Raw genomic sequence first — 15,425 nt, 5'->3', positions numbered from 1 at the left:
GTAGACTGCTTGACTACCATGCACAAACCATAGGTTTGTCCCTAGAATTACAGACACCTTCTGTGGTAGGTGCGCTTGTCACCCCAGCACCAGAAGTAGAGCCAAGAAAGTCAGGAATTCAAGGTCATCTTCAGCGATACATAGAATTCAATACTATTCTGTGCCACATGAGGTCCTGTCTCAAAAAACTAAAACAAGCCAGGAATGTTTAATCTTTAATTCCAATATTTGGGAGGTAGAAGCAGTCTCATCTCTGCGAAAGGCCTGCCTTCTTTACATAAAAGTTCCAGGCTAACCAGGGCTATGTAGTGAGAACATATCTCATAAACCAACAAACAAACAAACCAACCAGAAATCTCCAAGTAACACCTCCCCCAACAATAACAACAAATTCAAGAGGAGGCCCAAGGACATAGCACAGTGCAGGAATTAAAAGTGGGTCACCACGCTCAGCCTTCTTCAGAGTCTTTATTACTGGGATCACAGGTGGAGAGATGACTCAACATACAAACAAAACACTCATACACCTAAAATTTATTTTTGAAAACAGAAACAACCAGACAGGGTCTCCTGAATTGGTCAACATACAGAGAATAAGAGACTGTTGAATATTCAGCTCTAAATGGCACCTGTATGTTATACCTCTCCCTCCAGGGGTCATCTTCTCAGAAGAAATATCAGAAAGAGCGTAGGAATCAGAGATAGAAGGTAGCATCAAGGGAACAGTGACCCCTGGTAGGTTGACCACACACCAAGGCCCCATTTCCAAGAATAAAGCGACAATACAAGCTAGATTCGATGGGGAAATTCAAGAAAAGAAAGACAGAAAAAATCTTCAGGTTTATTTGACATGGATGGTTGTGAGAGCAGCTGGAGGTGTTGGTGGATATGTTCAAAACATGTGTGTGAAATTGGCAACTGTGTAGCCGAGGATAACTTTGAAGTGCTGGGATTGTAGGTATAAAACCACAACATTTGCTGTATGCCATACTGGGGACCCAACCTGGGGCTTTGTGCATTTAGCCAAGCACTTGACCAGCTGGCCTGGAGTCCCAGCCTCTCTTTGTTGCAAGGTGGAGAGGTGTATTTATGCTGGGAAGGAAGAAGGGGTGAGGCTGAGGAAAGAGCAGGGCCACAAGGAAGTGGGTGGAGGGGCCGGATGTAAGACATTTTGTGAAAGAACCCACAGGATGTGGGAGCTGACGACTGGGTGGGTTTGAGGTAACAGTGGTTCACAGTCTGGAGCTGTCCCTAACCTAATTTATCCAGCCCCAGTTTTATTCTCCAATTCCAGCACCCTGTCCAACACTTAACCGGTTACCCTTCTCAGGAGCCTCCCTTCCTCTAAGTGGGGTTTCCTCCGTGCCAGTGGAGCCAGGGCTTGAAAGGAAAGAGTGAAAACCCCTTCTGCCTCTTCTGCCTCCTCTTTCTTTCTTTTATGTAGCTCAGGCTGCCCCAAAATGACTTTGCACTTTTTTTTTTTTTTTTTTTTTTTGAGACAGGCTTTCTCTATGGCTGTCCTGGCTGTCCTGGAACTCACTTTGTAGACCAGGCTGGCCTGGAACTCACAGAGATCCAGGTGTCTCTGCCTCCCAAGTGCTAAAGACTAGCGCCACCACCGCCTGGCAACTTTCACTCTTGATTCTGCTTTTGCCCTCTGAGTGCTGGGATGAGAGCTGGTTTATGCAGTGCTCAGGATGGAACCCAGGGCTTTCTACATGAGCTACTTTCCTCAACCTTGTTTTTCTTCTTCTCTTCTGTTCCCTTTCCTTTCTCTTGTCTCTTCCCTCCTTCCATTTCTGTGGGAGCCGAGAAGGCAGGCCGTTTCCACATTTGTCTGACGGTTGGAGTAGCTGGGAGACTAACTGGTGCATCTGGCACGGTCGCCCAGCTCCTTTGATAGAAAAGCAAACCTGGCGTCATCCTCAAAGTGGTCAGGATACGTTAATGTCATTCTGCTTTTTCTATTGTAATTATGAGGTCACCTGGGGAAGAGGTGTTTTCAGCCTCCCTGACAAATTGAACATAAGCAAGCCATGACTTAAGTCATTCCCCCGCTGCCTAGGAAACAGAATGCCAATGAAGTTTTTGTCCCCCCTCCCCCCAGCTTACATTGATATAAAAGCTTTTTGAAAAATAAACGCGGATGATTTCAGGATTTAAATGATCACTGAAACTCCCTCCCCATACTGTCATGTGAATTGTGTCTTTAATATTCCCACGCCTCTGCACTGGTCAGAATGATTTATGTGGGGCTAGTCCGTGACAGATTTCACTGCTAGGTTGGAACCCAGGTCTTCATGCTAAGCAAACACTGCCAACTAAGCTACATCCCCAGCCTGCTCCTTTGGTAAGGAAAATTTATTTATTTAAAAATTGCAATTAATTTTTTTTGTTATGTGTGTATGGGAAAACATGTACCATGTTGTGCATTTAGAGGTCAGAGGACAGCTAGCAGAAATTAGTTCTCGTCTCTGATCACGTGGTCCTCAACATGCAGCACGTGTTGTCAGTACTGTAGGAAGCACCTCTACTTGCCGAATCATCCGCTGCTCTTAAGCAGTTTATGTACTATTATTATTATTTTAAATATTTTATTCTTATTTATGTATAGAAGTGTTTTCCTACATGTGTGTATGTGTACCCCGTGTGTGCCTGCTGCCCAGGGGAGCCAGAAGGTGTTGGATACCCTGAGACTGGAGTTATGGATGGTTGTGAGCCACCTTGTGGGTACTGGAAATCAAACCCTGGACCTCTACAAGAGCAGTCGGTGCTCTTAACCATTGAGTCATCTCTGCAGCCCCTATTTGTTGTTAGCAGGAGGGGGGGGGGTCGAAAGAGGAAAAATTTGCATAGTCAGCTCTCCCAGTCCACCTTTATGTGGGCTCTACCAGGAGTGAACAGCGAGCGCACTGGCCTGCTGGCCATCTCACTGACCCTCCTCCTTCACCATAGCCATTGGGGGGCCAGGCTTGTGAGGCCTCAACCCTAGACAAAGAGTTACAGGCACCTAAGGGATGCTGAGAGCATGAGAATCAGTCTTCCCCAGGGAAGAGCTCACCATGGTTACTCAGGACGAGGCGTCAACTCTGAAAGCACATACATGCATTGACATTATAGAATGAGCAGGTTGTATTTTTGTATTTAGGAAGGGGAAAGTGATGTAATTGTTTTCATAATCTCAAAAAATTATTTAAAATAAATAAATCGTAATTCTAGAACTTGGGAGGCAAAGGCAGACAGATTTGTAGAGGTTCAAGACTAGCCTGAGCTGGGTGGTGGTGGTGGCTCAAGCCTAGTTCCAGGACAGGCTCCAAAGCTATAGAGAAACCCTGTCTCGAAAAACAAACAAACAAACAAACAAACAAGACTAGCCTGGTCTATATAATAAGTCATTATTTTCTCTCTCTCTCAGTACTGTGATTTAACCCTTTGCTATACAAGTGCTTCTGAACTGGAGTGTATAAGAACTCAGAGACGGAAGGGTCCAGCCACACTCAAGGACAGTTAAATGCTTTTGCAGAATGATGTTCTGTGCTTGTTTTCCCAGCCAAGGTTGGTTTCCTGAGGCAAATGCAGAAGCAGAAGGACTTTTTGGAGCAGTTTCCTCGCCCCCACACGAAAGTCTTATATCGCCCAGGACATCCTCAACATCGGTTATTTAGGGCTGGTGAGACGGCTTGGGGGCTAAGGCCTCACCACAGAGCTTGATGACATGAGTTTGACTCCCAGAATTCACATGGGGGAAGGAGAGAACTGGCTTCACAAAGGTGTCCTCAGACCACACACACACACACACACACACACACACACACACACACACACACAAATATATATGTTGTTTTTAAAATCAACCGTATAGTCAAGGCTGACATTGCAGTCTCGGTGTCCCTGTCCCTGGCTCTTGACTACTGAGATCATAGTCATGCACCACCATGTCCGATTTTATGTGGGTCCTGATGAACCCCAGGGCCTCATGTTGAGAAGCAAGCACTCTACCAACTAAGCCCCATCCCCAGCCCCAGAACTCAGTGATTTTCTCCTGGTTTTTACCCGACATGTTTATTTGCCTCAGGTGGAGAGCCCGACTGTCAGTCCCCTGACCCTGGACTGTGCACAGCACTTGGCGCTCAGGGCAGGACATGAATCATTTCACACACACAAGGCAGTTGGGAGGTAGGTTCTGCAGCGAATCCTATCAGATAGACGATGAAACAGAGACCTGGACAGTGATTCAACCCATGGGAGGCCAGCACCAGGCATGGGGTGTGATGGTGGTGATCCTCCACACACAGGGCCCTCACTGGGCTGGAAGCCACAGGCCTGAGCATTCCGGCCAGTGCAGCCAGGGAAATCAAAGCTCCCACCGGCAGGGCAAGCAGTCAGATCTTCTCCACATAGTTTCCTGGGAAGAGACCTTCCTGGCCATGGAGTCGGCCCTTCCACCAGCCAGAGGGATCTGTGGGAGAAAAGAGCTTGAGATGCCCAGTGCACACTGCTTTCTCTGTCTCTATCTTATACTCATCTTGGATATTTTGTTTGCTTTGGACACATGGTATTGTATGGTTCTGCCTGTCTGCAAACATACTATGCATGGGCCAGAGAGATGGCTTAGTACTTGTCATGCCTGAGTGAGGACCGGAGTTTCTTAGAACCCACGAAAGCCGGATGCAGTGCTACATGACACATCTGTTATTCCATGTTTCTCTATGGTGCAACAGAAGGTAGAGACAGGAGAACCCCTGGAAATGCTTGGGTCAGCTAGCCTGGCATATACTGTAGCGAGCAACAAACAAGGTGGAAGGGAAGGAGTGACACTGTAAATTGCCCTCTGACCTCTATGTGCAGACCATGACAGGTGTGTACCTTCATAAAACACAAGAATGCACATATGTGTGCCTGCACACACACGGATGCACACATACACACGGATGCACACATACACACGGATGCACACATACAGACACACATGTCCGTGCAGACCATGACAGGTGTGTACCTTCATAAAACACAAGAATGCACATATGTGCGCCTGCACACATACACACGGATGCACACATACACACAGATGCACACATACACACAGATGCACACATACACACAGATGCACACATACAGACACACATGTCTGTGCACACATACACACAGATACACACATACACACGGATGCACACATACAGACACACATGTCCGTGCACACATACACACAGATGCACACACACACACACGGATGCACACATACACACAGATGCACACATACACACACGGATGCACACATACACACGGATGCACACATACACACGGATGCACACATACACACGGATGCACACATACACACACGGATGCACACATACACACGGATGCACACATACACACGGATGCACACATACACACACGGATGCACACATACACACACGGATGCACACACACACAGATGCACACATACACACGGATGCACACATACACACACGGATGCACACACACACACGGATGCACACATACACACGGATGCACACATACACACGGATGCACACATACACACGGATGCACACATACACACGGATGCACACATACACAGGGATGCACACACACACGGATGCACACATACACACAGATGCACACATACACACGGATGCACACATACACACAGATGCACACATACAGACACATGTCCGTGCATACATGCTCAAAGACACACACATATAAACCCGAAGACATGTGTGCATGTGTGCGCTATGTTGCTGAGGTTGACTTGGACTCCTTATCCCCCTGCCTCTGTTCCCTGAGGACTGTGATTATACGGTGAGCTATCACACGCACTTCTGTTTCGTTTGGAGACTGGTTCTCTCTCCCCGAGCAGCCCAGCTTGACTTTTTACTCTCCATCTTCAGTTTCCCAAGTTCTTGGACTATATGTATATGACATTATGCATGGCTGTCAGCCTTTGGATCTGGAGGCAGGCGCTGGGGACTGAACTTTGTACAAGCCAGGCAAATGCTCTGCTGCTGAGAAGCTTACTGATTGAGCCCTGTCCTTAGCAGCCGACCCCTCTCTCTCTCCCTCTCTCCCTCTCTCTCCCTCTCTCTCTTTCTCTCTACCTCTCTCCCTCCCTCTCTCTCTCTCCCCCCTCTCTCCCTCTCTCTCTCTCCCTCTCTCTCTTTCTCTCTCCCTCTCTCTCTCTCCCTCTCCCTCCCTCTCTCTCTCTCTCTCCCCCCCTCTCCCTCTCTCTCTCTCCCTCTCCCCCCCCCCTCTCTCCCTCTCTCTCTTTCCCTCTCTCTCCCTCTCTCTCTCTTTCTCTCTCCCTCTCTCTCTCTCTCTTTCCCTCTCTCTCCCTCTCTCTCTCTCTCTCTCTCTCTCTCTCTCTCTCTCTCTCCTGCACACGAGGGAAGTGCTGTATCACTGATCTGCACTCAACAGTCTCTGCCCGTCTCTAGACAGTCTCCTTCAACCCCAGCAGTAGTTAGGGACAACCTGGTTCCCTGACGTCCAGGAGGCCCTGCGATCCACTTCTGAAGTGTTTCCGGGGTCCCAGATGGGGACTCGGCAGGGCCATCGTGACTCGGCTTCCTTCCTGCTTACAAGGACGTGTAAAGTCAGTTGTTACCGACAAAAACAAGGCTCCACCCTGATGTGGTGGCGCTTTCCCGCCCCTCAGCACACAGGAGGCCGAGGGAGCTCAAAGGCAACACAGCCTGACCTTGATCAAAATAACATGAATAATAAAACTGCTCAGGCAGGAGGTGTGATGGAAGGAGGCGACGATCGGAGACCAGGTCACCCGGCTGTGCCGGCTGTGCGGCTGCGGGACGGAGCTCGAACCCAGTGCGCAGTCTCTCTATGTGTGTGCGCGTGCACCACCGTGCTCACCACCGTGTGCTCACCACCGTGTGCTCACCACCGTGCTCACCACCGTGTGCTCACCACTGTGCTCACCACCGTGCTCACCACCGTGTGCTCACCACCGTGCTCACCACCGTGTGCTCACCACTGTGCTCACCACTGTGTGCTCACCACTGTGCTCACCACTGTGTGCACCACTGTGTGCTCACCACTGTGTGCTCACCACTGTGTGCTCACCACTGTGTGCTCACCACTGTGTGCACCACTGTGCTCACCACTGTGTGCTCACCACTGTGTGCTCACCACCGTGCTCACCACCGTGCTCACCACCGTGCTCACCACCGTGTGCTCACCGTGTGCTCACCACCGCGTGCTCACCACCGCGTGCTCACCACCGTGTGCTCACCACCGTGCTCACCACCGTGTGCTCACCACCGTGTGCTCACCACCGTGTGCTCACCACTGTGCTCACCACTGTGTGCTCACCACTGTGCTCACCACTGTGTGCTCACCACTGTGTGCTCACCACTGTGTGCTCACCACTGTGCTCACCACTGTGTGCACCACTGTGTGCTCACCACTGTGTGCTCACAACTGTGTGCTCACCACTGTGTGCACCACTGTGCTCACCACTGTGTGCTCACCACTGTGCTCACCACTGTGTGCTCACCACTGTGTGCTCACCACTGTGCTCACCACTGTGTGCTCACCACTGTGTGCTCACCACTGTGTGCTCACCACTGTGTGCTCACCTCTGTGCTCACCACTGTGTGCTCACCACTGTGTGCTCACCACCGTGCTCACCACCGTGCTCACCACCGTGCTCACCACCGTGTGCTCACCGTGTGCTCACCACCGTGTGCTCACCACCGTGTGCTCACCACCGTGCTCACCACCGTGTGCTCACCACCGTGTGCTCACCACCGTGTGCTCACCACTGTGCTAACCACTGTGTGCACCACTGTGTGCTCACCACTGTGTGCACCACTGTGCTCACCACTGTGTGCTCACCACTGTGTGCTCACCACTGTGTGCTCACCTCTGTGCTCACCACTGTGTGCTCACCACTGTGTGCTCACCACCGTGCTCACCACCGTGCTCACCACCGTGCTCACCACCGTGTGCTCACCGTGTGCTCACCACCGTGTGCTCACCACCGTGTGCTCACCACCGTGCTCACCACCGTGTGCTCACCACCGTGTGCTCACCACCGTGTGCTCACCACTGTGCTAACCACTGTGTGCACCACTGTGTGCTCACCACTGTGTGCACCACTGTGCTCACCACTGTGTGCTCACCACTGTGTGCTCACCACCGTGTGCTCACCACCGTAGGCTCACCACCGTGTGCTCACCACCGTGCTCACCACCGTGTGCTCACCACCGTGTGCTCACCACCGTGCTCACCACCGTGTGCTCACCACCGTGTGCTCACCACCGTGTGCTCACCACTGTGCTCACCACTGTGTGCTCACCACTGTGCTCACCACTGTGTGCTCACCACTGTGTGCTCACCACTGTGTGCTCACCACTGTGCTCACCACTGTGTGCACCACTGTGTGCTCACCACTGTGTGCTCACAACTGTGTGCTCACCACTGTGTGCACCACTGTGCTCACCACTGTGTGCTCACCACTGTGCTCACCACTGTGTGCTCACCACTGTGTGCTCACCACTGTGCTCACCACTGTGTGCTCACCACTGTGTGCTCACCACTGTGTGCTCACCACTGTGTGCTCACCTCTGTGCTCACCACTGTGTGCTCACCACTGTGTGCTCACCACCGTGCTCACCACCGTGCTCACCACCGTGCTCACCACCGTGTGCTCACCGTGTGCTCACCACCGTGTGCTCACCACCGTGTGCTCACCACCGTGCTCACCACCGTGTGCTCACCACCGTGTGCTCACCACCGTGTGCTCACCACTGTGCTAACCACTGTGTGCACCACTGTGTGCTCACCACTGTGTGCACCACTGTGCTCACCACTGTGTGCTCACCACTGTGTGCTCACCACTGTGTGCTCACCTCTGTGCTCACCACTGTGTGCTCACCACTGTGTGCTCACCACCGTGCTCACCACCGTGCTCACCACCGTGCTCACCACCGTGTGCTCACCGTGTGCTCACCACCGTGTGCTCACCACCGTGTGCTCACCACCGTGCTCACCACCGTGTGCTCACCACTGTGCTAACCACTGTGTGCACCACTGTGTGCTCACCACTGTGTGCACCACTGTGCTCACCACTGTGTGCTCACCACTGTGTGCTCACCACCGTGTGCTCACCACCGTAGGCTCACCACCGTGTGCTCACCACCGTGCTCACCACCGTGTGCTCACCACCGTGTGCTCACCACCGTGTGCTCACCACCGTGTGCTCACCACTGTGCTCACCACCGTGTGCTCACCACTGTGCTCACCACTGTGTGCTCACCACTGTGTGCTCACCACTGTGTGCTCACCACTGTGCTCACCACTGTGTGCACCACTGTGTGCTCACCACTGTGTGCTCACCACTGTGTGCTCACCACTGTGTGCACCACTGTGCTCACCACTGTGTGCTCACCACTGTGCTCACCACTGTGTGCTCACCACTGTGTGCTCACCACTGTGCTCACCACTGTGTGCTCACCACTGTGTGCTCACCACCGTGCTCACCACCGTGCTCACCACCGTGTGCTCACCACCGTGTGCTCACCACCGTGTGCTCACCACCGTGCTCACCACCGTGTGCTCACCACCGTGCTCACCACCGTGTGCTCACCACTGTGCTCACCACTGTGTGCTCACCACTGTGCTCACCACTGTGTGCTCACCACTGTGTGCTCACCACTGTGCTCACCACTGTGTGCTCACCACTGTGTGCTCACCACTGTGCTCACCACTGTGCTCACCACTGTGTGCTCACCACTGTGCTCACCACTGTGTGCACCACTGTGCTCACCACTGTGTGCTCACCACTGTGCTCACTTCTGTCTGCACCACTGTGTGCTCACCACTGTGCTCACCACTGTGCTCACCACTGTGCTCACCACTGTGCGCACCACTGTGTGCTCACCACTGTGCTCACTTCTGTGTGCACCACTGTGTGCTCACCACTGTGCTCACCACCGTGCTCACCACTGTGCTCACCACCGTGCGCACCACCGTGCTCACCACCGTGCTCACCACCGTGCTCACCACCGTGCTCACCACTGTGTGCTCACCACTGTGCTCACCACTGTGTGCTCACCACTGTGTGCTCACCACTGTGCTCACCACTGTGTGCTCACCACTGTGCTCACCACTGTGTGCTCACCACTGTGCTCACTTCTGTGTGCACCACTGTGTGCTCACCACTGTGCTCACCACCGTGCTCACCACCGTGCTCACCACCGTGCGCACCACCGTGCTCACCACCGTGCTCACCACCGTGCTCACCACCGTGCTCACCACTGTGTGCTCACCACTGTGCTCACCACTGTGTGCTCACCACTGTGTGCTCACCACTGTGCTCACCACTGTGTGCTCACCACTGTGCTCACCACTGTGTGCTCACCACTGTGCTCACCACTGTGCTCACCACTGTGCTCACTTCTGTGTGCACCACTGTGCTCGGTGTTACACTTTTAAATTACACTTTCTTCTTCCGTAATGTGTGAGCACGGTATGCACCTCTGAGTTGTATGTTTTTGCATGTGTGTAGGTGCCCGTGTATGGGGTGGCATGTGGAGACCCCACGGCATCATTCCCTACTGCTCATCCACCGTATTCACTAAGGCAGAATCTCTCAGTAAGAACCAGAGCTTGCTCTGGGTATTCTGGAAATCAGAACTCTGGTCCTCGTGTTCAAGACAAGAGTCTTAACCACGGAGCCATCTCCCCAGCCTGTGTGTGTGTGAGTCCTAGGTTTGGTGGCAATGGCCTTTGCCTGCTGGGCCGCCTCACTGGCCCTTGCTCCTGGTTTTTGCAGGGGTGGAAGGCTATGCAGCAATGTGTAGCTGCCTCACTATGTCTGAACACTCCCCACCCTCAGCCTCTACCCCGGAATACAAACCTTCCATGAGGATCTCAATTACTTCATTCACATTGAAGCTCAGCTCGTCCACATCTTGGCCTATGTATTGGTACAGTGCCCGGCACCTTGGGCCATGGATGCGTGGTTGGGGCTTGGGCCGGCCCACACCTGGCACAGGTCTCTGCCCTATGCTCCGCTTCCTTTGCATGCTGTGGAGACAGTGTGGGTTTCATCACAGCCCCGGATAGATACTCCTCTATCCCTTAGCCACCTCCTGGGGCTGTGCCCCCCACCTGTCCCCACCTACCCTGCCACACCCTGGTCAGGCACATTGAGGAATTCTGTGTTGTGCTCTGAAGGTGGCCGTGCCCGGGGACGTCTGCTGGCTCCTAGGGTTGAGGATGGAGGGCCTCGGGGAGGCCTCTGGGAATTCCTTCCAGATGTGATTTCCATGGGTAAGGGCCCCGCCCGGGAAGAAGGTGGTACCCCATTTCGATTCATGCCTATGGTGGAAACAAAGACAGAGATATCTGTCATGAGTGGCTGTGAACATTTGAGGAGTTGGTGCTGAGATCTGAGCCCGACAGAAGATGCAGCCACTCTCAACTCAGTATGGTAGAACTGTATCTGAGGACCAGGAGTGGAGATGCTCGCCTTTAACCCCAGCACCTGGGGAAGAAGAGGCAGGTGGTCCTACCAGCCAGGACCACATAGAGTGTCCCTGTCTCAAAAACAAGAACATGGTGATGCCTTTAACCCCAGCACTCAGGAGGCAGAGGCAGAGGCAGAGGCAGAGGCAGGTGGATCTCTGAGGTCAAGGCCAGCCTGGTCTACAGAGTGAGTTCCAGGACAGCCAGGGCTACACAGAGAAACCCTGTCTCAATAAACCAAACCCAAAACAAAACAAAACAAAAAAACAGAAAGAAAAACCAAACCACCAAAACAAACAAAAAGAAAAGGACAGAGTCTGCATGAGGGACCCCAGAGGCAGGAGGCTCTATAGGGAGCTTTACAAGCTGCTGGGGTAAACAGAAGGGCGTTTGTGCGTGGCTTTATGTATTGCTGGTATATGTGTGGGGCGCATGCATGGTACACACTTGATGAAGACTTGGGAGTTTCTTTCTTTCTTCCTCTTCCTTCTCCCTTACTTTTTCCTACTCCCCTCCTTTCTTCTCTCCATCTCTTCCTCCTCCTCACCTCCCACCTCTCCCTTCTCCTTTGATCTATGGTTTCACTGTGTAGCTGTGGCACTGGATGTGTAGACCAAGCTGGCCTTGAACTTTCAGAGATCCACCTGCCTTCAACTCCTGAGTCCTGGAATTAAAGGTGTTCACCACCACACCCAGCCCAAATCTTTTTTCTTTTTATCTATCTATCTATCTATCTATCTATCTATCTATCTATCTATCTATCTATCATCTATCTATCTATCTATCTATCATCTATCTATCTATCATCTATCTATCTATCTATCTATCTATCTATCAATCATCTATCTCTCTATCAATCATCTATCTATCTATCTATCTATCTATCATCTATCTATCTATCATCTATCTATCTATCTATCTATCTATCTATCTATCTATCTATCTATCTATCAATCATCTATCTCTCTATCATCTATCTATCTATCTATCTATCTATCTATCTATCTATCTATCTATCATCTATCTATCTATCTATCTATCATCTATCTATCTATCATCTATCTATCTATCTATCATCTATCTATCTATCTATCATCTATCTATCTATCATCTATCTATCTATCTATCTATCTATCTATCTATCTATCTATCTATCATCTATCATCTATCTATCTATCATCTATCTATCATCTATCTATCTATCTATCTATCTATCTATCTATCTATCTATCTATCTATCATCTATCTATCATCTATCTATCATCTATCTATCTATCTATCTATCTATCTATCTATCTATCTATTTTTCTATCTATCTATCTATCTATCTATCTATCTATCTATCTATCATCTATCTATCTATCATCTATCTATCTATCATCTATCTATCTATCTATCATCTATCTATCTATCTATCATCTATCTATCTATCTATCTATCATCAATCTATCTATGATGGAGGAAGGTCATTGGCTAATAAAGGAACTGCCTTGGCCCATTTTATTGGTTAGAAGATAGGTGGGAGGAGTAATCAGAACAGAACGCTGGGAGGAACAGGAAGTGAGGTCAGAGACTCACAGCTCTCCTCTCGGGAGCAGACGCCTGAGAGAGACTCCCGGGAAGAAGCTCCGACCCAGGATGGACATAGGCTAGAATCTTCCCGGTAAGCGCACCTAGGGGCGCAACACAGATGATTAGAAATGGGCTAAATTAATATGTGAAAATTAGCCTAGGAGAGGTTAGATAGAAATGGGCCAAGCAGTGATTAAAAGAATACAGTGTCCGTGTAATTATTTCGGGGCATAAGCTATCCAGGCAGGCGGCTAGGGTGTTGGGGACGCAGCCCCGCCGCTGCCCTTACTACTTCCTATCTATCTATCTATCTATCTATCTATCTATCTATCTATCATCTATCTATCTATCTATCTATTTATCATCTATCTATCTATCTATCATCTATCTATCTATCATCTATCTATCTATCTATCTATCATCTATCTATCTATCTATCTATCCATCCATCCATCTTTTTTGGGAGGGAGGTTTCAGTAGCTGTGGAGCCAGTCCTGTAGACCAGGCTGGCCTCAAACCCAGAGATCCTCCTGCCTCTGCCTCCTACTTGCTGGTGTTAAAGATGTTCACCACCACTGCCCAGCTCTCCTATCTGTTTTTGAGACAGGGTCTCAACGTTCCTGTGCAGTTGGCAGACCCAGATTTACATGTCTTTCCACATGCTAAGCAAGCATTCTACCTCTAGGGTGTAGGTAATGTGGGGATTTGGATGCCAAGTCTAGAGGCAAGAATAAATATGATGAGTTGGCTAAATTAAACGTAGTTTCCAGGCTAGGATTGTGCCGGATGGTGGGAGAGGTCAGATCTTAGAAATATTCCCGATTATGCCTCTTGTACATGGGAGAGCTATAGTGAGTTGAGTCACTGTTGTTAGATTCCGACGTCCACAAAAGGCAGCGTAAGTCACTAAGTCCTCACCTCTGGGGGGCCCAGGAGCTGCTCGAGTAGGGGCCTGCGCTGACCTTCGAGGTCTTCCCTGGGCTAACCCCTTCCGCGTAGGCTCTGAAAAGAGAAAGACAGCAGAGACAGATTTGACCAAGCCTCTGCTCATACTCATCGGTTCTCCCACATTAGTTGCTGGTAGAGATTCCATCCTTTCTGAACCTTCCCCTCACCCTCCTTATTCTTTGAGCTCTCTCACTTCAGGACACGCCCCACCATCTGTTGAGAGCTTAGGCTTGCTTCTGTGGCCGCGACCCTTCACGTTTCCTCTCATTGGTCATTTCCCTAAGGTGGGTTATCTTCTTCTGTACCTTGACCCTTGAAACCCTGGCCTCTCTAGACCAGCCTAACTAGCTCCACCCCCACAAAGTCTTCATCAACCTCACCCAGCCTTGCCCCCACGATGTCCACCTCTGCTTCCCGCGGACTTACTGGTGCTCTTAGGCAGACCGTCCCCAATGCTGACAGTGAGAGCTCGGCCCCCAGCTTTGAGCATAGCCAAGTCTCCTATCCCGCGGGAGAAGGTGACGTTGCGGGTACTGCCTCCGCCCCAGCCTTCCTTCTTCACCCGGAACTGTAGTCTAGGGGAGAGAAGGTTATTGGGGGGCTCCCGCTGGGGTTCCTCTTCCACACCCAACCCGTGCCAGGGTCCCTGCGGTAGGGAGGGGGCACCGCACATAGACCAGGTAGAGAGTGGTGCTCAAATTGGCTGTGGGTTGAGGAGCATACGTGTCGCTGAAGGTGAGGGGCAGGGGCCTGCGTGCGGCCTCTTCAAAGCGCTTGCACAGAAGGCTGACAAACTCGGTCTTGAAGATACTTTCTAAGAAACTGTCAGCAGCCTCTTCCTGAAGGATGAAGAAGTCATCCTGTCTGGTGCTGGCGGAGAGGCAGGATAGCCAAGAGTGAGGGTACAGGAAAACAAGTGGGGTCCAACCTCTGAGGATCAAATTGGGGGAAGGGAGAAGGAAGAGCCCCAGAGGTGGTAACTGGGAAGGACCAGAGGTCAGATAGAAAGAGGGACAGAAATTGTCTCCACATAAAGATCACGAAAGTAGGGTCGGACCTGAGTTACATTCCCTGAGGCCCACATGGTGGAAATAATCCACATGGTGGTATGCTTTTCTACCGCCCTCCCCTCACTGTGCTGCGCTGTGTGCCCGTCTCCCCAGATAAAAGTGTAATTAAATAGTTTGTTGAAGATCCTGGAAGTAGGGGTAAGGGAATGTGACAGGAAGGGGCAAGAGAGCTAGGGACTTGGCCTTACCTGAGGGACACGCCTCGAAGGGTCTGGATCTCCAATTTCTTCTTCAGGACTTCACGAACCAGACCCTTCTCTGGTCCCTTTTTGACCTTCTCTCTCCCAATCACATACACACACTTGGGGGTCAGGATCAAGTCACGTTTGATGGGCTGTGGAAAGACAA

At 51.0% G+C, this 15,425-nt stretch overlaps 1 protein-coding gene across 1 annotated transcript in view; it reads right to left on the bottom strand.

Annotated features, from left to right (window-relative positions):
- Nucleotides 1-4,058: 4,058 nt before the first annotated feature.
- Nucleotides 4,059-15,425, bottom strand: part of Myo1f (myosin IF) — a 55,948-nt gene continuing 44,581 nt past the window's right edge. Inside the window, exons 22-28 of the mRNA XM_041669208.1 lie at nt 15,266-15,411; nt 14,731-14,877; nt 14,434-14,582; nt 13,978-14,061; nt 11,145-11,340; nt 10,877-11,046; nt 4,059-4,459 (exon numbers count right to left, since the gene is read on the bottom strand). Coding sequence (XP_041525142.1) covers nt 4,383-4,459; nt 10,877-11,046; nt 11,145-11,340; nt 13,978-14,061; nt 14,434-14,582; nt 14,731-14,877; nt 15,266-15,411 — 969 coding nt within the window. The 3' untranslated portion in view covers nt 4,059-4,382. The remainder of the gene's footprint in view (nt 4,460-10,876; nt 11,047-11,144; nt 11,341-13,977; nt 14,062-14,433; nt 14,583-14,730; nt 14,878-15,265; nt 15,412-15,425) is intronic.

This window comes from Microtus oregoni, unplaced genomic scaffold (genome assembly GCF_018167655.1).
Source record: "Microtus oregoni isolate MIOR12 unplaced genomic scaffold, Mior012 000019F_ref0000042, whole genome shotgun sequence".
Taxonomy (NCBI): domain Eukaryota; kingdom Metazoa; phylum Chordata; class Mammalia; order Rodentia; family Cricetidae; genus Microtus; species Microtus oregoni.
This window is presented reverse-complemented; position numbering and strand designations above follow the sequence as displayed.